This window comes from Apium graveolens, chromosome 5, assembly GCF_009905375.1.
Source record: "Apium graveolens cultivar Ventura chromosome 5, ASM990537v1, whole genome shotgun sequence".
NCBI lineage: Eukaryota > Viridiplantae > Streptophyta > Magnoliopsida > Apiales > Apiaceae > Apium > Apium graveolens.
Genome location: NC_133651.1, coordinates 184,253,256 through 184,279,521, shown reverse-complemented (window position 1 = coordinate 184,279,521; position 26,266 = coordinate 184,253,256). Strand labels below are relative to the sequence as shown.

The 26,266-nt window shown below is 34.8% G+C and overlaps 2 protein-coding genes across 2 annotated transcripts; both read left to right on the top strand.

Annotated features, from left to right (window-relative positions):
• Positions 1-16,870: 16,870 nt before the first annotated feature.
• LOC141660522 (protein FAR1-RELATED SEQUENCE 5-like) lies at positions 16,871-17,659 on the top strand. Its single transcript, XM_074467512.1, has one exon. It carries the CDS (start codon positions 16,871-16,873, stop codon positions 17,657-17,659), a length of 789 nt encoding a protein of 262 aa, XP_074323613.1.
• Positions 17,660-17,678: 19 nt separating this feature from the next.
• Positions 17,679-18,188, top strand: LOC141660521 (protein FAR1-RELATED SEQUENCE 5-like). The gene has a single exon (XM_074467511.1). The coding sequence runs from the start codon at positions 17,679-17,681 to the stop codon at positions 18,186-18,188; it is 510 nt and encodes a 169-aa protein (XP_074323612.1).
• Positions 18,189-26,266: the final 8,078 nt, after the last annotated feature.

Below are 26,266 nucleotides of genomic sequence, written 5' to 3'. Positions count from 1 at the left end.
TTTAAACCATACAAAACCAACCACAAAACCAACCTCAAATCCAACATACAACCAACATCCATCCTTATCACATCATAACAACCCCAACCAATTCAATTTAATCATTCATACTTATGCCTAAACTTAACTTTAATCATACTTAAGTTCCTTTAAATCAAAACCACAACAATTACCATTCCATTTCACTACCATTCCAAATCCCAAACTCTAAATCATAACAACAAGCTACAATATCAACCCACTAATCAAAATCATCTTATAATATATCGGAATCTAGGGTTTGGAGATGGTATACCTTCCTTGAAGTGGTGGGTGGAGCTAGGAAGCCTTAAGAAGCTTGGAGAAGTCTTAAGAATGCTTGGATCTTCAAGAAAAACAAGAAAAAGTTCAAGTTAAAAACTTGAAAACACTATTCATTGTCTTATTCTTTGATTAAATGAAGAAGATTGAGAAAGAATTAATGGCTTAAACTCATGATATAGTCCTAACTAAGCATGAAGATGATTAGGGAATTATCTTACCAATTTAGGAAGCTTGGATCTTGGATTTTGAAAAATCTTGCCTTTAAAAAGTAAGAAAGTCGAGAGCAATGAAGAACTAATGCCTTGGTTGCTTTTTGATTTTTGATGAGAATGATTTTTACTTGGCTTGGTTGACTTGTTTTGTATTTGATTTAGTCAATTACCTTCTTGCCCTTGAAATTGTGTGGTTACAAAGCTACCACACCTCCTTCCTTCCCATGTCATGCTTATGTCATCCTCATGTTGTCATCCTCCCTTCCTTGTCCTCTTTCTATTGGTTGGATGACATCATTCCCACTAATCCCTTTGATTAACTTCCTAATCGTTTTCCTAATGACCGCTGATCTGTTATACGGTTCGCTTAACTTTCGTTCTCGTTTATCGTTTGAAGGATCACACCCGGGATCTTATTACTTAGGTTCCCTTAACCTTTCTCAATACATTATATTCCTTTTTATGATCCTCTATTATAATCCTTTAATTTAAATCCTTTTTATCCTGTTACCTTATACTCAATTCTCTCCGTATCTTGTGGATTTCCGGGAAAAACCAAAGTGTTCGGAATTGGATTCTGACGATCTTTACATACACTTATATACTTCATAGAGTACTAATAATATCCCAGAATATCCATAACAGAACCCCTACATAGTGTGGCGTGAAAAGTTTTCTCATTCAGCTAAAACACTATTCACAAGGGTTACAAAAAGTTGAAAATTTTGGGGTTATTACACCTACCAAGCCATATTTAAAATATATGAATTTTGATTTATCCACCATGTTTCTATTTGGCTTAGCTGCTCCAAAGTTCTTCTTGAACTTGAGCTTGGTAAATCTTCTTGAAAGAAATGCAAGATGTTCATCAATATCATCCATATCATCTTGGCTCAAAGAATCTTCATTTTCTTCTACCAGCCCCTTGCCCTTATTTTCACAGACCTTTGAAGTAGACTCAACAGCTTCTATCTTCATCTCCTTCTCTTTCTCTAACTCAGCAACCAGTGCAATGGACCCTCCTTTCTTTCTCCCTTTCTCCACTCTTTCATCTTACTCTATTTCAAGCTCATAAGTCTTTAGAATGTCATACAGTCTCTCTAGTGTAAACTCCTTGTATTCTTGTGAATTTCTCAAGGAGACTGTCATTGGTTTCCATTCTTTTGGAAGGGATCTCAGGAATTTGAGGTTAGAGTCTTTGGTTTGGTAGACTCTTCCATGCAGCTTCAGAGCATTTAGTAGCTTTTGAAATCTATTAAAGATATCAGTGAGAGTTTCACCTTCTTCACAGTGGAAATGCTCATATTGCTGAATTAGTAACTGCATCTTGTTTTCTCTAACTTGTTTAGTGTCATCACAGATTATTTGAATGGTGTCCCAAACCTCCTTGGTTGTCTTGCAGTTGATGATGTTGTCAAACATGTCACCATCAACTCCATTGAATAAAATATTCATGGCCTTCTTGTCTTTCCTGACTTGTACAATATCAGGATCTGACCATTTCCTTGGCTTGGGAACTGATGGCTCATTTCCAATTGCAGCTCTCATTGGTACGTGAGGACCTCTCTCTATGCAATCCACATAGGCCTCATCTTGAGAAAGTAAATGAAGATGCATCTTTACCTTCCAGTGATGGTAATTATCTTTGTCCAGAAAAGGAATCTTGACTCCAACATCCTTCTTGTTCATCTTGCTGTTTGTTGTGATCTTTAAACTCTTTGTGCTTCAAGAGCTTGCTCTGATACCAATTGTTAGTCATTAACAATACAACAAGAATTACAGAAGGGGGGGTTGAATGTAATTCTGGATACTTTTTAAGATTAAAGAAAAATGGTTCTAACTTAATAATAGATAAGTGTTTGATTTGCAAAGTGCGGAATGAAGAGTTAGATAAATCAAAACACAAGTAATTAAAAATACAAGTCTTTAAAAACTTTCTGGTGGATTTGAATTTATCCACCAGAGATATACACATATATATATATCAAGAAAACCCTGTGAAGCTTGAATAGCTCACAGCTGCTTACAAATATGAACAACTAAACTTATAGAGAAATGCTACAGGATATAGCTTACAATTGTTTCTCTGAGAATGTATTTTCTTAGTCTTATAATTGTTCTACTTGCTACTCTTGGTTTATACATCACCAAGATTACATAGTAATAAGACAATATAATAAAACAAAACCTATCAAGTCTAATATCATGCTACTTCACTACTCTATTCCAGTATCTTTAAATATCTTTATAATAGCATGGAAATGGTAATGCTTCTTCGTTCTCAAAAACCCAGCTGAATAGGCTGTCACATTCCTTTTGCAAACACTCAACGCATGTGACTGTGTTGTCACTGTCAATAGATGTTTGAATTGGTCATCCGTCGGGTACATGATCATCCGTCGGGTTGCCTTGTTGATCATCCGTCGGTAGCTTTGTTGATCATCCGTCGGTTAGCTATTTGACACTTGACTTCAATTGTAAGACATCTTATATTTACAATTAATCAACCTACTCTGCATATCTAGTTAAAGTCAACATTACTTATATGCTACTACAGAGTCTATACAAAGGTGTTTGCAGAAATGTGCTACATGACTTATAGTTACATAAGCTAATCACTCGATGGATGTCAAATCATCATCCGTCGGGACTATATTGAGTCATCCGTCAGGACTATATTTGATTATCCGTCGAGTGCTACATTTTTCACTAAATTGAATCTACTAAAGTGTTTTGTTAATGAAATCATCAAGTTCACAACATATTCCCAACAAACTAAACAACTTAATATCATGATAATTACTACAACTCATGTCATCACATTTATTCTAAAAAAGTACATTAACACATATTCGATGTCTGGAATATAACATTAAGGAGATCTATCAACTAGCGAACATCATTATCTGCCAAACACTGCCACACCTCAATTGAAATCTCATCTACCCTATTGTCCTACATTTACCAATCATACAAAAGGTTGTGCGCACTTTTGCTGAAATAATATCATGACTCGGATCCACATCAACCTAAAAATGAATGTCCCCTCGATCAATGAAAAAGTATTTGCCTCTAGCCGCGTTAAAAACTCATTAAAGTACCTACCCTACCTCGATTTAATATATCATCTTGTAGTAAAATACGGTCATCCGCATCCTTAATATATCGAACCGACGCTTTTGAATTTTTCTCATTGACCAATACTCCGAATCATATAATAATTATTGAAGTTGATATATCAAAATAATATCATAAATCACTAAAACATCTTATTTTAGTATATATTTATTTTATAAGCATTTTCATGTAAATCGGTGGACTTGCTCCTACTCAATTTTAAACCGTACTCTCGCGTAAAATTACAAAGTTCAAAATTGAAAATTTGAAATGAACGGCATCCATTAATCCTTGCGTGGAGCAACACTCCGAATCATATAAGGAAAGAGCACATCATACAAAAACAGAACAGATTAAAAAAGAAGATGAAAACAATCTGTTTGGTTCAGTTTGTTTGATTTCTTTACTGGGAAATTGATCAACTCACGAGACAATTAAGTCCCGTGCAATAAAACAAAACAAAGGCAGAGCTTTGGCAGGCACATGAAAAGAAGATAACTAAAGCATAACCAAATAATTCAACTTAAATGGACAATCCTAGACTCGAAATCAAATCGGGCGACTTTGAATTTGTGATCGAACCGGAGTTCTAAAAGCTGATCATTAGTTGATGATTTATTACTGTTCGGTAAAAAATCAGTAAAAATTGGATGAAAAATTATTTTTTTACAAAAAATGGTTACAAATTGAAAAAAAATGGATTAACCTTTAAAAATCGGGTTAATGGGTCAAAAATTGGTCTTTAATAAAAATATTAAAAAATATGTTTAAAAAATAAAAAATTATTATTCCCATAAACATAATTACTCTTTAAACGATTATATAATATATTTTTTATTTTTTTATCTCGAATTGATCTCAATTGAGAAATTAGATATTCCGAATTATATTTACTTTAATAATATTACGTATTTTAAATTTATTTGTATAAATATATATAATAATTATATACGTATAGTCAAAAGATTAAAATAAGTAAATATAATTATTTAAAATTAAAAATAATATTAAAATTAGTTTCTATTAATTCCCGATTATCCGATTAATCCATAAATGATATTTTACCGATTATGACCGATTCCCTTTTTTTATAATACTTATTTGTATTAAACTTCAATTTTATCGTTATGGCTATTTTGTAATGCAGACACGATATTTGTAAATAAAAACATAATATTTGTATTAGTTCCCATCGGAGTAAACCAATCAAATTATTAAAGTGTAAATCAATCAAATTATTTTTATACGAAATAGTTTGTGCCAGATTTCGTAAAGAAAAAGCACTAATTTTCATTATTATTTACCTTTCAAAAAGATTGAATAATTTTGCGATGATACACAAGTTCAGCTCTTAAACCTCCTTTTGATTTTCCCTTTGTTTTTTTCAAACTACTATTCAGATATGCACAAAAAGTCTGGGTTCGAAAATCTGACCCGATCCGACCCGATTCGATTAAAACCCGATCAAACACGGTCCGGTCTCGGCCCGGGCTTAGATCCTTGACGGGCCCTATATTTTTAAGGAAAGCACGGCCCGGCCCGAATCGAAAAAACCCAGTTAAAATCTGATTATTCTAATATATTTACTTATATATTTATGAATTTACATTTACTATAAATATAAATAATATTATTAAACACATATATAATTACATATTCGTGATTAATAATACTATTGATATACTTTATTGCGGGATTAATGAAATAAGATATAATAAGTACACTATATATATTCGGAAAATATTGATAAAACATATTTTTCTTTAAATATGTTTATTTTTTGTCAAACTAAAATGTTTTCAACAAAGTAATGTTTTCATAAAATATTCCATACAAACTAATAAATTTTTATGATAATCTAGTTGCTAACATATATAGTCTTCAGAATCTCTAATAAAACTCGATCTGATTTAAATTGAAAAAAAGCCCGACCAGATCCGATCCGGCCCGAAAAAAACTCGGTAAGGCCCGCCTCGAGGGCCCAAACAGGCTTTGATATTTTCCAAAAGCCCGGCCCGGTCTAGTCAATGCCCGAAAAGCCCGGCCCGGTGCCCAAGTTTTTTAAGGCCTGGTCAAAACCCGTCCCGGTGAGCCTTTTGTGCATCTCTATTACTACTTACTCACGCTGCTTCAATAAAATTTATTAAATTTATTTGGGATGAGCATTCGGTCGGTTCGGTCAGAAATCGAACCGAACCGAATTAACCGAAAATCGAAATGATAATTTTTTCCTAACCGAACCGAACCGAACCAAACTTATGCACAAACCGAACCGAAAACCGAACCAAATTATTTCGGTTAATTCGGTTTGGTTTCTGAAAACCAAAATATTTGAAAATTTTGTCAAAATAATTTAAAATGGAAACAAAAAATAATTCAAAATGGTAAAAGAATGTATATTATATTATATATGTAAAAAATTGAAGATACATGCTACCTCCGTCCCGGTAGATAGTATCCGTTTACTATTTATACGTATTTCGGGACTTCTATAAATTATAGTTTCATAATATATTTTTAATTTTTTTTTGAATAAAAATTTAAACATAAAACTTTAATTCAGGAAAAAAAATTAAAAAAAATATTATGGAATTATACTTTAAAGGAGTATTGAAAAGCGTGCCGAAAAGTAATGTATAGAATTCAATGGGACAGACGGAGTACATTATAACCAATTGAAGATACATGCAGTTTGTTTTTTTATTTATATTTACTATATTTTATTATATATATAAAAAAAATCAAAAATATATATATTTAAATTTCGGTTAAACCGAATTAATTTTTACATTAACCGAACCGAACCAATATAATTTCAGTTAAAACTGAAAAACCGAATTAATCAAAATTTTTGAAAAAATTCAAATCAAACTGAACCAAAATTATATAATTCGGTTCGATTTTTCGATTTCGGTTCGATTTTGCTCACCCATAAATTTATATCAACATCAGTCTACCATTACTAATTTCTTTCCTTAATACACACATGTTCATAAATTCAACCCGCATTTTTTTCAATTTACATGAACTACATCATCACTAAAACTCTAACATTGGCCCCACAAAATCTCCCCCTCCAAACCTTGCCAGCACATCATCATCAATATCAAACCCCCAATCACAGCTGTCCATTATCTCAAACCCTCCATCACTCCTCCAATCACAGCCGTCCATCTTCCCCAAATCCCCAGCATGACTAAAACAGCCCTCTCCACGCGCCACCACCACATTTTTACACGCGCCTCCGTCATTTCCCCTAACTCCAAAACGACAACAACCCAGGTCAACACTGGCCATGAGAGACGATTCAGAGTCCGAAAAAGAAGACCCGCATGACTCATCATTGTTGCCATTTATAGTAATGTACGACGCCGACGACTGAAAAATCTCTGACGAACAGAAAGGATCACATGCAAACTTGACTTTAAACGGCGGCGAAGTCATAAACTCATCTTCCAAAAGCTTGGAAAGCACCGTCACTGTTTGGTCGTCCATTGTTAACCAAGTAAACAAGCCACCATCATCTTCTTCTGTCACCGGAGTTTTGGTTCATTTCCCGGCCAACTGATCTTCTCCTCCGGCTGCATGAGAAACCCCAAGTTTCTTGCTCGCTCCTTCATGCATCATGTTGAAATGAAATGTTGGGGAGAATATAGTGAAGAAGTGTAGTTTATTTGTACTATAAATGTAAAGTATAAAAATATATGTACGCATAGATATTGTAAGTATATAGAGGATACAGAGTACGGACTAATGAGGGACACCGGAAAGGACTAGGGTGTAGGGTGCGCTGTGTGTTGTTATGTGTACTAACACCTATCCCCCTTTCTTAGTTTTTTATGCTCATTGCATGTATATTGTATCCAAAGTCAAGTCATAAAATTTGAAATACATGAGTATTTAAAATATGAGTAATCGACCGTTTTTCGGTACTCATTTAATCTTTTTCAATATCTAAATAATAGGTTAATACTCATTCAAATTCGAATCAATCCACCTCCAACTCTCCGAGTACTCATTTAATCTTTTTAAGTATCTAAATTATTAGTTAATACTCATTTAAATTCGAATCAATCCACCTACTTTCCGAGTACTCATCCAATTCTGTCAATTTTCAGAATATATCCTCCACCGTATTTGGTTTTCTAGTGCATAGGTAGGTACTGTACATATCTATCTACATATACACGTGATTTTAATTGGGTAGGTTTTTACAGAAATATAAATAACGGGTCCTCTTTCCTGACAATCATGTGTCAGGGAAGTGTTAAATAGCCCATCCGCGCTTTTTTTTCGCGGACTGCTACCTTTTCGCGCTTTTTTTGCGCGGAACCTCTTTCCCTTCCGTGGATAATATTAGCGGAACGACTATACTTGCAGTTTATAACCCTAAAACAATCACACTTTCCTTTTTGTGCAGCATTTGTCAAATTGGAGAGTAAATTTGGGGGAATTCTTGGTTTTGTTCATCCTTACTCACTAATTACATTTGGTAAGCTCAATTTCTTGCTTTTTTCTTGTTGTAGTTATAGATAAGATGTTTGCTAGGTTTCAAGGTAGAAAACCTTTGAAAAAAGTGATAATGTTGTAAATAGTGAGGTTGTTGATATTAGTGGTAGTTGCTTACGTGATGATAATGTAAATTATGTTAACCTTGTTCATGATTGCGATGAAGATGTTTATGTTAGTGAACATAGATTTAAAAATGAAGATTTGCATGAAAATATTGAGTTTATGCATGAGTAGTGAGAGTAGGGATAAGAGTGTTGTTGGGGAAGAAGATATTGTAATTCCTTTCTTGAGTCAAAATTTTCCTAATTTGGTAGTCGTCAAAAATGTAATTAGGGCGTACGCTTTGAAAAACGGGTTTGCAATTAAAATCCGAAATACATAAAGGCATGTGGACAAAATAATATATGCCCGTACTTATGTTTGTAATTTAGCGGGAGAAAACCGCGATAAAGAACCCGTAGAGGATGAAGAAGTTTTGATAGGAAGTGTCGGTAGTGAGAAGAAGAAAAGGCGTAGAGATAAACTTCCTAGAAGTGGATGTAAGTTTAGGATCTATGTGATTAATAGGCGGAATACAAGGTATTGGGAGATAACATCATTGGAGTTAAATCACAATCACGATGTTGTGTCGCCTTCTAAGATGAATTTGATTAAAGGGGAGCGACATGTAACCATCGCCCAAAAGAATTTAATTAAGAGTTTACATGTTCCGGGTATTGCGCCTAGACAATGAAAGGAATATGTCCTAAGTCCAATCATGTATTAGGATTTAGGAATAACTTTTTATTTAATCTGTTTTGATTTCATTGATATTAATAAAAGACTTGTTTTGTTTTTATTACGGGCTCTATCTATTTAAGTGTTTAAATAAGATATACCATAGTTTAGAGTAAAGCTTTTTATGGATTATGATGAGATCATAATAGTGAGACCTAAAAAATGATAACTCTAAACTTAAATAGTTCCTGATCATAGGATTACTAACTGGTAATTAATAATCTGCAAAGATCGGTACATACTATGCTTGCTTCATTAAGAAGGATGTCTGTTCTCATAGACATTTGTGTGGTGACACTATAGCTAGTATGTAGGTGCTTATTATAGAATAAGTTCACTGAACATAACTCGCACAGCTGAACAACTGATGGAGTTCTCTCACGTGTCAGCAGTTGTTCACATAGTGATAGTTGTACAAGTATCCTTAGACTTGAGGTCATCATAGTCATCTTGTGTACACTGAACTATGTTTTGGTTTAGTTCTTAGTCTCCAGGGACAATTATTAGGGCTCTACTGGGTATAGGAATTTGTACACGAAGATAGTGTATGATCAATAAAGGATCTACCCCTTCCAGTGAAGGAAGCGAATGTTCAAGGCTGATCCACTTATGCTAGTTCAGGAATCTCTGGCCAGAGTGAATGAAATTAGAAAGGAGTTTCTAATTTGCATAGAACTACGCATAGTAAATGGTAAGCAAGTGATTAAATTAGATAGGCTTGACACGAGATCCATGCCTTGTATTTAATCGGGACATTGTAGGGTAGAAGGAGTTTATTGTACGGTAACTATTCACTGAATAGGTTCTTGGTATTCTAAGCAGTGAATTTATATTATCCGGATAGTCGCGATATGCTGAGAAGTATCCCTCACGATGTAGAATAAATGTGATTAATTAATTAATCATATTTAATAAATTAGAGAATTTATATAAATAATGATAAAATAGTTTTATTATTATTTATTTCTACTACCGGCTTAATATTGAACCTACAGGGTCACACCATAAAAAGAGAATGATTTTATGGTGGAGGAATTAATTAATAATGGCTAATAATTATTTATTTGTGAAATAAATAATTAATTGGCAAATTTAATAATTGATTAAATGAGATTTAATTGATTATAAATTAATTAAGAAAAGTTCTTAATATTATTAATTAAGGATTTAATTTTTGGAAATTAAATCAAGAGAGAGAATTATTTCTAAAGTGTTTAGAAAAAGGATTAATAATTAAAAGGTATTTTAATTATTAATGAGAATAATAAATGGGATAATAATAATAATAATATTTATGGGAAAATTTCAGCTGAAAATTTTGCCTATAAATATACTATTATAGACCCTATTTTTATTCGAACCCAAAAAACCCAAAAAGTTTGGAAAACCCAATTCTCTCCACCTCCTTCCTCCTCTTTAACATCGTTTTCTTGGTGGATACCGGTGGAGTGCTTCAAACTTGAGGAGCAACTGCTAAGGATCTCTGATCGTTGTCTCCGAATTATTTTAAAGGTTAGATTCGATCCCTATGTTTTTACCACGATTTATATGCTATTATTTGGATTTTATATGTGTAAAAGTGTTTTGTCATGCTGCGATTAAAAATCCATCAATGGTATCAGAGCATATGTTGTATGTATATAGATCTGTGGTAAAAATTTCAGAATTTTATGTGCTTGTATGAATTAATTATGATTTTTACAAGTTATATCATGGATTAATTTTGTCTGATGAGAAATCGTTTCTCATAATAATTTTGAATGGTGATCTGGGTTCTACAAGTGTTGTAGATCGTCTGGGTATTTTTTTCATAATTTTATGATGTATAGATTTTTTATTATGAATTTTTGAAGATCTTGTAATTAAATTCGTAATTAAATAAACATATATATATATTATTATCTGTTAGTATGTATATATATATATATCTGTACATCTGCACTGCTGTGGACTGCTGTACTTTTGTTGATGGCACGGAAGAAGACAGAGAAGGTACGGCGGCATGCTAATCGAGAAAAGGCGGCTGCTGCAAGAAAGAAAAAAAAGGGGGGGTATCGCGCATTCCGGGAATGCGTTACACCCTGTGGCGCATTCACGGAATGCGTTACACCTTTTAATTGGTTAAAAGGGTTGTAACGCATCACCGGAATGCGTTACAGGGCTTGTAACGCGTTCCTGTAATGCGTTACAGCCCGACTATCCATATTAAAATTGATTTTCTGGGAGTTTTGTAACTCCGTTTTGGGCGTGTAATATACCGTTGGATTCGTTTTTCCGAGACGGATCTAATGGAGTGATCAATTTTAGTTTATATAAAAGTTTTGAACTGTTTATATTTCCGGAAGTGTTTTAAAGCTGTTTTTAACTGTTTTAACTGCTTTTAAATGCTTCATGTGATACATAGAGATGTATAATGCTTAGACTAATGTGCTAGATGATATAACATGCCTACCTTGATGTTTATTCATGTTTATATATGTGATATATGCTTAGTTTATCATGCGATGATAGATTTAGGTGAACTTAAATGAACATAAGGCGTTTGTTAGACAACCTAGTATAGTGAAATTGTTTCATAACTTTAATAATAATATTATGAATACAATCATGAGATTCTTGTGTTTATGAAACACGTAATTGAATATGAATTTTCGATATGAGAGAAAGGATGATTCTGTCAACAACAGATTTCTATCTGTAAGAAAGGGTTATTAAGTGACGCCTCTTGACAATGCTCCACCCGATCTGGGAATCATCTGATTATTGATTATTGATTTGAAATATTTAATTTAAAAGGAAGAATCTCTTTATAATATGATTATGATTGTAACGTAATATAATCCCTCTAAAATTAAATAATATCATGTAGTAATTGGCCAATGACACAACGGGCTTGTGTCGGTCATAGCCTTCCAACATGATAGAAAAGTAGTTCTTATTTTTATATCATTGTCGTTTCGTGCCACAGCTGAGGGCTTTGATTTCGAAGTAAGAAATACTTGTCTATTACATAGAGATGTGTATATTGAATAAGAATCTAAAGGTCGTTACGTGCCACAATCGTGGGCCTTTGGGGACTGATTCAATTGTACGGAATGTTGGGTTAGACTTGACTTAGAATACTGAGTTTATCATGCCACAACCGTGACTCAATTATTCAAGAGGCTAAAGTTTGATTAGGGAATAACATTAGATGTAATTGACAAGAGTTGTCTGCCTATTAAACATTACATGGCGTTTCGTGCCACAGTCGGGGTTGTGTAATGGAATGTAGGATCCCTATTCCCACTAGCATTATGAATGCTTAATTTTTCACGTAGGGGGTTGAATAAATCAGATAAACTAGTGGGAGCCACTTATGAATAAAGACCCGATTCATATAGTGTTTTAAAATGAAATCGAATATTTGCTAAGTGTTGTTATGTGTTTATCATATACAGATTTACAATATACATTATGTCTTCTACACTATCACTCAGGAGCATACTAGATGCTCACAAATTGACTGGTCCTAATTATGCTGACTGGCTTCGAAACTTGAGAATTGTTCTCAGGATTGAGAAGCTGGAATACGTGATTGACTCACCTAAGCCTACTGAACCTGCTAGTGATGCACATAATGATGAACATGTTGTGTATCGTAAGTGGATAGATGATGCAAATGTTGCTCAATGCATCATGCTAGCTTCCATGAACATTGAGCTACAGAAGCAACATGAGCATATGGATGCTCACACTATCCTCATGCATCTACAAGAGTTGTATGATGTGGCGGGGAGGACAGCTCGATATGAGATATCGAATGAGTTGTTCGGTTGTAGGATGTCTGAGGGATCATCTGTGAATGACCATGTACTTAAGATGATCAATTTGATTGAACGTCTTGGACAACTTGGTTTTGCCATGGATGGGGAGCTGAGCCAAGACTTGGTCTTGCAATCGCTTCCGAGTTCGTTCTCACAGTTTGTTGTGAACTTTCACATGAATAAGTTGGATGTCAGCCTGCCTGAACTCCACAACATGTTGAAGACTGCGGAATCGAATTTTCCCCCTAAAAAGAGTTATGTTCTTCTAATTGGTGAAGGTTCCAAACCTAAGAAAAGGAAGAGGAACCCTTCCAAGAAGAAGAAAGTAGGTGAGAAAATGCCGGTTCCACCAAAAGCTGAAGACCCCAAGAGAAAAGTTGTTTGCTTTCACTGTAAAAAGGTGGGGCACTGGAAGAGGAACTGCAAGGTTTACCTTGCAGAATTGAAGAAGAAGAAGGGTAGTGAGACTACCGCTTCTGATTCAGGTATGTTCATGATAGAAGTGAATATGTCATTAAATCAAATTTCTACTTGGGTATTAGATACCGCCTGTGGTTCTCATATCTGCAATTTGTTGCAGGGACCAAGGAGAAGTAGGACTCTTGAGGAAGATGAGGTATTCTACTGATGGGAAATGGAGCAAGAGTTGCTGCTGTAGATGTAGAATCATTTCATTTACATAGGCCTACGGGCAAGACTATTGTTTGAAATAATTGTTATTTTGTTCCCTCGATTGTGAGGAATATTATTCCCATGTTAGACTTGGCTGGATTTTTATTTATTAATGAGAATAATGAATGTTCTATTCTTAGAGATAATATTCTTTATGGACGTGGTACTTTAAATAATGGTCTGTATGTATGTGACATAATTTATTTCAGATTGAACAAACTAATAAAAGAAAAGGGATGATGAAAATCTCACTTTATAGTGGCACTGCAGTCTCCATTTAGTAGACATGGTGAGATGACTGCAAATTTGCTAGGAATGGTACACACAGATGTATGTGGACCAATGTCTAAGCAAGCCATGGGTGGATTTTCATACTTCATTACTTTCATAGATGATAGATCTAGATTCAGATATGTGTTTGATGAAACACAAGTCTGAAGCCTTTGAAAAGTTCAAAGAATATAAGTATGAAGTGGAGAAACAAACCAAACATAGTATTATAATTCTTCGATTAGATCGAGGTGGTGAATACTTGAATGGAGAGTTTCTAGATTATCTCAAAGTAAATGGTATAGTCTCCCAGTGGACTCCTCCAGATTAGTATCTGAAAGGAGAAATCGAACTTTGTTAGACATAGTTCGGTCCATGATGAGCTATGCAAATCTTCCAGTATTCCTATGGGGTTATGCATTGGAAACCTCAGCATATTTACTGAATATGGTGCCTTCCAAATCTGTTCCTCAAACTCCGTATGAGATATGGAAAGAAAGGAAACCGAGTCTTAAACACGTTAAGATTTGGGGATGTCCAGCTTATGTCAAGTAAGTTGACCCAGATAAGCTGGAATATCGATCCGTAAAATATAGTTTTGTGGGATATCCTAAAGAGACTTTAGGGTATTATTTTTACACCGATCATCGGGTGTTTGTCTCCAGACATGCTACCTTCTTGGAAAAGGAGTTTATCCTTGAAGGAAACAGTGGGAGCAAAATTGAACTTGATGAAGTTTAAGAAGCACAAACTACTACGGATCGAGTGGAAACACCTGTTCTGACTGAACAACCTTTTGTGGAATAGCCCATTCATAGAACAGGGAGAGTGTCTCGCCAACCTGAGAGGTAATATGGCCTTGTCATTAAGAATGACAATGAGTTATCGATCATTGATGATGACGACCCTGTGACCTATAATGAGGCTATGAGTAGTGTTGACTCAGAGAAATGGCATAGTGCCATGAAATCCGAAAAGGAATCTATGTATACGGTATACAAAAGAATGATTGGAGCAGATGGCCAGGTAGAGACCTATAAGGCCAGGCTTGTGGCAAAAGGATTCAAACAAAGGCAATGGATTGACTTTGATGAAACCTTTTACCTATAGCCCTGTTAAAATCAGTTCGGATTTTGCTTGCGATTGCTGCTTACTACGACTATGAGATCTGGCATATAGCCAGATGGTTTTCTTTCCGAGGGAAATGAAAACCTAGTGTGTAAGCTACTGCGAACCATATGTGGTTTAAAGCATGCTTCTCGTAGATGGAATATTCGTTTTGATGAGACAATCAAAGAGTTTGATTTTATCAAAAACGTAGATGAACCATGCGTCTACAAAAGGGTTAGTGGGAGCGCGGTAACATTTCTTATATTGTATTGAATTAGAGTTGACACACATAACAACATAGCAGACCCACTCACAAAGCTACTTTATGAAAGTCACTTTGATCGTCATAAAGACAAGATGGGTATTAGATACCAGAGTGATTGGCTTTAGTACAAGTGGGAGATTGAAAGGAATATGTCCTAAGTCCAATTATGTATTAGGATTTAGGAATAACTTTTTATGTAATCTGTTTTGATTTCATTGATATTAATAAAAGACTTGTTTTGTTTTTATTACGGGCTCTATCTATTTAAGTGTTTAAATAAGATATACCATAGTTTAGAGTAAAGCTTTTTATGGATTATGATGAGATCATAATAGTGAGACCTAAAAGATGATAACTCTAAACTTAAATAGTTCCTGATCATAGAATTACTAACTGGTAATTAATAATCCGCAAAGATCGGTACATACTATGCTTGCTTCATTATGAAGGATGTCTGTTCTCATAGACATTTGTGTGGTGACACTATAGCTAGTATGTAGGTGCTTATTATAGAATAAGTTCACTGAACATGACTCGCACAGCTGAACAACTGATGGAGTTCACTCACATGTCAGCAGTTATTCACATAGTGATAGTTGTACAAGTATCCTTAGACTTGAGGTCATCATAGTCATCTTGTGTACACTGAACTATGCTTTGGTTTAGTTCTTAGTCTCCAGGGACAATTATTAGGGCTCTACTGGGTATAGGAATTTGTACATGAAGATAGTGTATGATCAATAAAGGATCTACCCCTTCCAGTGAAGGAAGCGAATGTTCAAGGCTGATCCACTTATGCTAGTTCAGGAATCTCTGGCCAGAGTGAATGAAATTAGAAAGGAGTTTCTAATTTGCATAGAACTACGCATAGTAAATGGTAAGCAAGTGATTAAATTAGATAGGCTTGACATGAGATCCATGCCTTGTATTTAATCGGGACATTGTAGGGTAGAAGGAGTTTATTGTACGGTAACTATTCACTGAATAGGTTCTTGGTATTCTAAGCAGTGAATTCATATTATCCGGATAGTCGCGATATGCTGAGAAGTATCCCTCAAGATGTAGAATAAATGTGATTAATTAATTAATCATATTTAATAAATTAGAGAATTTATATAAATAATGATAAAATAGTTTTATTATTATTTATTTCTACTACCGGCTTAATATTGAACCTACAGGGTCACACCATAAAAAGAGAATGATTTTATGGTGGAGAAATTAATTAATAATGGCTAATAATTATTTATTTGTGAAATAAATAATTAATTGACAAATTTAATAATTGATTAAATGAGATTTAATTGATTATAAATTAATTAAGAAAAGTTCTTAATATTATTAATTAAGGATTTAATTTTTGGAAATTAAATCAAAAGAGAGAATTATTTCTAAAGTGTTTAGAAAAAGGATTAATAATTAAAAGGTGTTTTAATTATTAATGAGAATAATAAATGGGATAATAATAATAATATTTATGGGAAAATTTCAGCTGAAAATTTTGCCTATAAATATACTATTATAGACCCTAATTTTATTCGAACCCAAAAAACCCAAAAAGTTTGGAAAACCCAATTCTTTCCACCTCCTTCCTCCTCCTTAACATCGTTTTCTTGGTGGATACCGGTGGAGTGCTTCACACTTGAAGAGCAAATGCTAAGGATCTCTGATCGTTGTCTCCGAATTATTTTAAAGGTTAGATTTGATCCCTATGTTTTTACCACGATTTATATGCTATTATTTGGATTTTATATGTGTAAAAGTGTTTTGCCATGCCCCGCTACGATTAAAAATCCATCTGACAACAAATGAATATATTTGAAAAAATGCACGGAGGAGAGGAGCAAGTAGGGTTTCATGCCCAACACTTGATAAATGTCGTGCGAGATTTTAGAAAAGATAATTTGGGTGTGAATGATGCGCAAGCGGGCTTAGATTTGTTACATAGGTTAGAAGAGGAAAGTGGAGGAAAAATTTTTATTCGGACTCTAATTGATGAAGAAGGAAGATTGAAGTGTCTTTTATGGGTTGACCCCCGGTCGTTGTTGGCCTACAAAAATTTTGGTGATGTGGTTGCATTTGATACAACATATCGAACAAATAGGTATGCTATGTCGTTTGTGCCGTTCATCGGGGTAAATCATCACTATCAATCGGTTCTCTTTGGATTTGCACTAATGCGTAATGAATTGAAGACTACATTTGAGTGGGTTTTGGGTACTTGGTTAGAGTCCGTTGAAGGAAAAGCACCTTTGGCTATTATCACTGATCAAGATCAAGGGATGGCGGGGGCAATTCAATCTCAACTACCGAACACGACACATTTTTTGTGTTCGTGGCACATTAGTAATAAATATCCGGAGAAGCTCTCAACCTACTATGCAAAGGAGGAATTTAAAGATGACTTCAACAATTGCATATATCACTCGTTGACCGAAGAAATTTTTGAGGATAGGTGGAAAGCATTGATCTTGAAGTACAAGTTGGAGGATAATACATGGTTGCAAGGCTTGTATAATTTGAAGCATAAGTGGATCGATGCTTATACACGTAACATTTTTTCCGCGGGTCAAAAAATAACTTCAAGAAGCGAAGGAATGAATGCCTTTTTTTGATGCTTATGTAAGGTCTTGCATGGGGTTGAAAGAATTTGTTGAGGGTGCACAAAAAGCGTTAGAAAGACAATTTATGTGTGAGAAAGAAGAGGATTATAATACACGTCATAAAATTCGTTGCATGCGACTGAAGACCGCCTTAGAGCAACATGCCGCTTCCATTTATACGAAAGAGATGTTCAAAATATTTCAAGACCAATTGGTTGAGGCCACAAAGTACTTTATGGAGAAGGATAGAGACCGTTCCTTAGAAGATGTGGAGGATACGTACTACAAATGTTATCAACCATTAATGGTTGAGTCTAAGAGAACCACTTATCTCATTACCTTCAACAAGTTGTCATTTTGGGGTTCTTGCATATGTAGAATGTTTGAGCATTCGGGCATACCGTGTCATCATATTATTGCCATGTTGACAAATAGGTGTGTTGCCGAATTATCGAAACATTTTGTGAAACGGAGGTGGACTAGGGATGCCAATAGAGTTGATGGTGTGTTGCCATATCACATGCCCGGAGATGATGCCTAATCCCATGATTTGACTCCAACGGAAAGATTTAATCACATGACTTTACTCACTATGGGGTTTAGTCATAGTTGCATGACGTCGAAGGAACGTTATGAGTATGCCATGAGAGTTATTGATCGAGAGACCGAAATTATTGAGAAAATGCCCGTGCTTGGGGTGGAAGGTGTTGGAATTGAATTTGATACCAAAATTACTCAAGAAAGTGGAGAGAAATTGCATGAAACTATTCTTGACCCCGTTGTTTCGAAAACCAAAGGATGCAAAAAAGAGCACCGAATTAAAAGTCTCGTTGAGGAACTTGCAAAGAAAATAAGGAAATACGGACATTGCAACATTGAGGGACATGATGCTAGAAAATGTTTAGTGAAATTGGAAGAATTGAGAAAAAGTCAAAGTGGCCAATTATAATTCAAATTTCATATAACAATCTCTTATATATTGTTTTGTCGTTCTTTTAGTAGTTTCACCTCATTTTGCTAACATGCATTTGTTCCACCTCATTTTGCTAACATGCATTTGTTCTTGTTATATGTAGGTGAAATGGCCAATACTTCGGATGACGAGTCGGTGTCTCACATTAGCAACACATTCTCGGACTCGGACTCCGAATTCGAGGATTGTATGTCACCAACATTTAGCGAGTTGGATGTAATCGCTCGTGAATAGAGCGAGGAACTAGCACGATTTAACGAAGGATCTCCCCTAGTGGAGGAAGAAGTTAAAGGAATATGTCCTAAGTCCAATCATGTATTAGGATTTAGGAATAACTTTTATGTAATCTGTTTTGATTTCATTGATATTAATAAAGACTTGTTTTGTTTTTATTACGGGCTTTATCTATTTAAGTGTTTAAATAAGATATACCATAGTTTAGAGTAAAGCTTTTTATGGATTATGATGAGATCATAATAGTGAGACCTAAAAAGATGATAACTCTAAACTTAAATAGTTCCTGGTCATAGGATTACTAACTGGTAATTAATAATCCGAAAAGATCGGTACATACTATGCTTGCTTCATTATGAAGGATGTCTGTTCTCATAGACATTTGTGTGGTGATACTATAGCTAGTATGTAGGTGCTTATTATAGAATAAGTTCACTGAACATGACTCGCACAGCTGAACAACTGATGGAGTTCACTCACGTGTCAGCAGTTGTTCACATAGTGATAGTTGTACAAGTATCCTTAGACTTGAGGTCATCATAGTCATCTTGTGTACACTGAACTATGCTTTGGTTTAGTTCTTAGTCTCCAGGGACAATTATTAGGGCTCTTCTGGGTATAGGAATTTGTACACGAAGATAGTGTATGATCAATAAAGGATCTACCCCTTCCAGTGAAGGAAGCGAATGTTCAAGGCTGATCCACTTATGCTAGTTCAGGAATCTCTGGCCAGAGTGAATGAAATTAGAAAGGAGTTTCTAATTTGCATAGAACTACGCATAGTAAATGGTAAGCAAGTGATTAAATTAGATAGGCTTGACACGAGATCCATGCCTTGTATTTAATCGGGACATTGTAGGGTAGAAGGAGTTTATTGTACGGTAACTATTCACTGACAGGTTCTTGGTATTCTAAGCAGTGAATTCATATTATCTGGATAGTCGCGATATGTTGAGAAGCATCACTCACGATGTAGAATAAATGTGATTAATTAATTAATCATATTTAATAAATTAGAGAATTTATATAAATAATGATAAAATAGTTTTATTATTATTTATTTCTACTACCGGCTTAATATTGAACCTACAGGGTCACACCATAAAAAGAGAATGATTTAATGGTGGAGGAATTAATTAATAATGGCTAATAATTATTTATTTGTGAAATAAATAATTAATTGGAAAATTTAATAATTGATTAAATGAGATTTAATTGATTATAAAATAATTAAGAAAAGTTCTTAATATTATTAATTAAAGGATTTAATTTTTGGAAATTAAATCAAGAGAGAGAATTATTTCTAAAGTGTTTAGAAAAAAGGATTAATGATTAAAAGGTGTTTTAATTATTAATGAGAATAATAAATGGGATAATAATAATAATATTTATGGGAAAATTTCAGCTGAAAATTTTGCCTATAAATACACTATTATAGACCCTAATTTTATTCTAACCCACATCAAACCCGAAAACCCAAAAAGTTTGGAAAACCCAATTGTCTCCACCTCCATCCTCCTCCTTAACATCGTTTTCTTGGTGGATACCGGTGGAGTGCTTCACACTTGAGGAGCAACTGCTAAGGATCTCTGATCGTTGTCTCCGAATTATTTTTAAAGGTTAGATTCGATCCCTCGAATTTTTATTCATGATTTATATGCTTTTATTTGGATTTTGTATGTGTAAAAGTGTTTTGCCATGACCCCGCTGTGTTAAAAATCCAACAATGGTATCAGAGCGTAGGTTGTATGCATATAGATCTGTGGTAAAAATTTCAGATTTTTATGTGCTTGTATGAATTAATTATGATTTTTACAAGTTATATCATGGATTAATTTTTTCTGATGAGAAATCGTTTCTCAGAATAATTTTGAATGTTGATCTGGGTTCTACAAGTGTTGTAGATCGTCTGGGTATTTTTTTCATAATTTTATGATGTATAGATTTTTTATTATGAATTTTTGAAGTTCTTGCAATTAAATTCGTAATTAAATAAATCATATATATATATATATAATATAAAGTATGTATGTATATATCTGCTTGTCTGCTATTTTTTTTTTGTGTTGCTGCACGGAAAGAAAGGAGACAGCAAAGCACAGGTACAACTATCAGTCAGGCGCACGAAAATCCATGCGAGGAGGACGGCGGCGGCTGCAAAAAGAAAAAAAAGAAAAAATAAATAAATAAAAATAAAAAATAGGGGTATAACGCATTCCGGGAATGGGTTACACACCTGTGGCGCATTCACCGAATGCGTTACACCCTTTAATGGCTTAAAAGGGGTGTAACGCATCACCGGAATGTGTTACGGGGCTTGTAACGCGTTCCTGTAATGCGTTACAGCCCGTCTGTTGATTTTAAAATTGATTTTCTGGGAGTTTCGTAACTCCGTTTTGGGCGTGCAATATACCGTTGGATTCGTTTTTCCGAGACGGATCTAATGGAGTGATCAATTTTATTTTATATAAAAGTTTTGAACTGTTTATATTTCCATGAAGTGTTTTAAAGTTGTTTTTGGTTGTTTTAATTGATTTTAAATGCTTCATGTGATACATAGATGATGTAATATACCTACCTTGATGTTTATTCATATTGATATATGTGATATATGCTTAGTTTATCATGCGATGATAGATTTAGGTGAACTTAAATAAACATAAGGCGTTTGTTAGACAACCTAGTATAGTGAAATTGTTTCATAACCTTAATAACAATATTATGAATACAATCATGAGATTCTTGTGTTTGTGAAACACGTAATTAAATATGAATTTTCGATATGAGAGAAAGGATGATTCTGTCAACAACAGATTTCTATCTGTAAGAAAGGGTTATTAAGTGACGCATCTTGACAATGCTCCACCCGATCTGGGAATCGTCTGATTATTGATTATTGATTTGAAATATTTAATTTAAAAGGAAGAATCTCTTTATAATATGATTATGATTGTAACGTAATATAATCCCTCTAAAATTAAATAATATAAAGTAGTAATTGGTCAATGATACAACGGGCTTGTGTCGGTCATAGCCTTCCAACATGGTAGAAAGTAGTTCTTATTTTTGAATCATTGTCGGTTCGTGCTACAGCCGAGGGCTTTGATTTCGAAATAAGAAATACTTGTCTATTACATAGAGATATGTACATTGAATAAGAATCTTAAGGTCGGTACGTGCTACAGCTGTGGACCTTTGGGGACTGATTCAACTGTACGGAATGTTGGGTTAGACTTCACTTAGAATATTGAGTTTGTCGTGCTACAGCCGAGACTCAATTATTCAAGAGGCTAAAGTTTGATTAGGGAATAACATGAGATGTAATTGACAAGAGTTGTCTGCCTATTGAACATTACATGGCGGTTCGTACTACAGCCGGGGTCGTGTAATGGAATGTAGGATCCCTATTCCCACTAGCATTATGAATGCTTAATTTTTCACGTAGGGGGTTGAATAAATTAGGAAAACTAGTGGGAGCCACTTATGAATAAAGACCCGATTCATATAGTATTTTAAAATGAAATTGAATATTTGCTAAGTGTTGTTATGTGTTTATCATTTACAGATTTACAATATACATTATGTCTTCTGCACTATCACTCAGGAGCATACTAGATGCTCATAAATTGACTGGTCCTAATTATGCTGACTGGCTTCGAAACTTGAGAATTGTTCTCAGGATTGAGAAGCTGGAATACGTGATTGACTCACCTAAGCCTACTGAACCTGCTAGTGATGCACATAATGATGAACATGTTATGTATCGTAAGTGGATAGATGATGCAAATGTTGCTCAATGCATCATGCTAGCTTCCATGAACATTGAGGTACAGAAGCAACATGAGCATATGGATGCTCACACTATCCTCATGCATCTACAAGAGTTGTATGATGTGGCAGGGAGGATAGCTCGATATGAGATATCGAAGGAGCTGTTCGATTGTAGGATGTCTGAGGGATCATCTGTGAATGACCATGTACTTAAGATGATCAATTTGATTGAACGTCTTGGACAACTTGGTTTTGCCATGGATGGGGAGCTGAGCCAAGACTTGGTCTTGCAATCGCTTCCGAGTTCGTTCTCGCAGTTTGTTGTGAACTTTCACATGAATAAGTTGGATGTCAGCCTGCCTGAACTCCACAACATGTTGAAGACTGCGGAATCGAATTTTCCCCCTAAGAAGAGTTCTATTCTTCTAATTGTTGAAGGTTCCAATCCTAAGAAAAGGAAGAGGAACCCTTCCAAGAAGAAGAAAGTAGGTGAGAAAATGCCGGTTCCACCAAAAGCTGAAGACCCCAAGAGCAAAGTTGTTTGCTTTCACTGTAATAAGGTGGGGCACTGGAAGAGGAACTGCAAGGTTTACCTTGCAGAATTGAAGAAGAAGGGTAGTGAGACTACCGCTTCTGATTCAGGTATGTTCATGATAGAAGTGAATATGTCATTTCTACTTGGGTATTAGATACCGCCTGTGGTTCTCATATCTGCAATTTGTTGCAGGGACCAAGGAGAAGTAGGACTCTTGAGGAAGAGGAGGTGATTCTACTGATGGAAATGGAGCAAGAGTTGCTGCTGAAGATGTAGAATCATTTCATTTACATATGCCTACGGGCAAGACTATTGTTTTAAATAATTGTTATTTTGTTCCCTCGATTGTGAGGAATATTATTCCCATGTTAGACTTGGCGGGATTTTTATTTATTATTGAGAATAATGAATGTTCTATTCTTAGAGATAATATTCTTTATGGACGTGGTACTTTAAATAATGGTCTGAATATATGTGACATAATTTACTTCAGATTGAACAAACTAATAAAAGAAAAGGGATGATGAAAATCTCACTTCGTTGTGGCACTGCAGTCTCCATTTAGTAGACATGGAGAGAGGGCTGCAAATTTGCTAGGAATGGTACACACAGATGTATGTGGACCGATGTCTACGCAAGCCATGGGTGGATTTTCATACTTTATTACTTTCATAGATGATAGATCTAGATTCGGATATGTGTTTGATGAAACACAAGTCTGAAGCCTTTGAAAAGTTCAAAGAGTATAAATATGAAGTGGAGAAACAACCAAACATAGTATTATAATTCTTCGATTAGATCGAGGTAGTGAATACTTGAATGGAGAGTTTCTGGATTATCTCAAACTAAATGGTATAGTCTCCCAGTGGACTCCTCCAGATTAGTATCTGAAAGGAGATATCGAACTTTGTGAGACATAGTTCGGTCCATGATGAGCTATGCAAATCTTCCAGTATTCCTATGGGGTTATGCATTGGAAACCTCAGCATATTTACTGAATAAGGTGCCTTCCAAATCTGTTCCTCAAACTTCATATGAGATATGGAAAGTAAGGAAACCGAGTCTTAAACACGTTAAGATTTGGGGATGTCCAACTTATGTCAAGTAAGTTGACCCAGATAAGCTGGAATATCGTTCTGTAAAATGTATTTTTGTGGGATATCCTAAAGAGACTTTAGGGTATTACTTTTACACCGATCATCGAGTGTTTGTCTCCAGACATGCTACCTTCTTGGAAAAGGAGTTTATCCTTGAAGGAAACAGTGGGAGAAAAATTGAACTTGATGAAGTTCAAGAAGCACAAACTACTACGGATCAAGTGGAAACACCTGTTCTGACTGAACAACCTTTTGTGGAACAGCCTATTTATAGATCAGGGAGAGTGGCTCGCCAACCTGAGAGGTATTATGGCCTTGTCATTGAGAATGACAATGAGTTGTCGATCATTGATGATGACGACCCTGTGACCTATAATGAGGCTATGAGTAGTATTGACTCAGAGAAATGGCATAGTGCCATGAAATCCAGAATGGAATCTATGTATACGGTATACAAAAGATAGATTATAGCAGATGGCCAGGTGGAGACCTATAAGGCCAAGCTTGTGGCAAAAGGATTCAAATAAAGGCAATGGATTGACTTTGATGAAACCTTTTACCTGTAGCCCTGTTAAAATTAGTTCGGATTTTGCTTGCGAATGCCGCTTACTACGACTATGAAATCTGGCAGATGGCCAAATAGTTTTCTTTCCAAGGGAAATAAAAACCTAGTGTGTAAGCTACTGCGAACCATATGTGGTTTAAAGCAAGCTTCTCGAAAGATGGAACATTCGTTTTGATGAGACAATCAAAGAGTTTGATTTTATCAAAAACGTAGATGAACCATGCATCTACAAAAGGGTTAGTGGGAGCGCGGTAACATTTCTTATATTGTATTGAATTAGAGTTGACACACAAAACAATATAGCAGACCCACTCACAAAGCTACTTTATGAAAGTCACTTTGATCGTCATAAAGACAAGATGGGTATTAGATACCAGAGTGATTGGCTTTAGTATAAGTGGGAGATTGAAAGGAATATGTCCTAAGTCCAATCATGTATTAGGATTTAGGAATAACTTTTATGTAATCTGTTTTGATTTCATTGATATTAATAAAGACTTGTTTTGTTTTTACTACGGGCTTTATCTATTTAAGTGTTTAAATAAGATATACCATAGTTTAGAGTAAAGGTTTTTATGGATTATGATGAGATCATAATAGTGAGACCTAAAAAGATGATAACTCTAAACTTAAATAGTTCCTGGTCATAGGATTACTAACTGGTAATTAATAATCCGCAAAGATCGGTACATACTATGCTTGCTTCATTATGAAGGATGTCTGTTCTCATAGACATTTGTGTGGTGACACTATAGCTAGTATGTAGGTGCTTATTATAGAATAAGTTCACTGAACATGACTCGCACAGCTGAACAACTGATGGAGTTCACTCACGTGTCAGCAGTTGTTCACATAGTGATAGTTGTACAAGTATCCTTAGACTTGAGGTCATCATAGTCATCTTGTGTACACTGAACTATGCGCTGGTTTAGTTCTTAGTCTCCAGGGACAATTATTAGGGCTCTTCTGGGTATAGGAATTTGTACACGAAGATAGTGTATGATCAATAAAGGATCTACCCCTTCCAGTGAAGGAAGCGAATGTTCAAGGCTGATCCACTTATGCTAGTTCAGGAATCTCTGGCCAGAGTGAATGAAATTAGAAAGGAGTTTCTAATTTGCATAGAACTACGCATAGTAAATGGTAAGCAAGTGATTAAATTAGATAGGCTTGACACGAGATCCATGCCTTGTATTTAATCGGGACATTGTAGGGTAGAAGGAGTTTATTGTACGGTAACTATTCACTGACAGGTTCTTGGTATTCAAAGCAGTGAATTCATATTATCCGGATAGTCGCGATATGTTGAGAAGCATCACTCACGATGTAGAATAAATGTGATTAATTAATTAATCATATTTAATAAATTAGAGAATTTATATAAATAATGATAAAATAGTTTTATTATTATTTATTTCTATTACCGGCTTAATATTGAACCTAC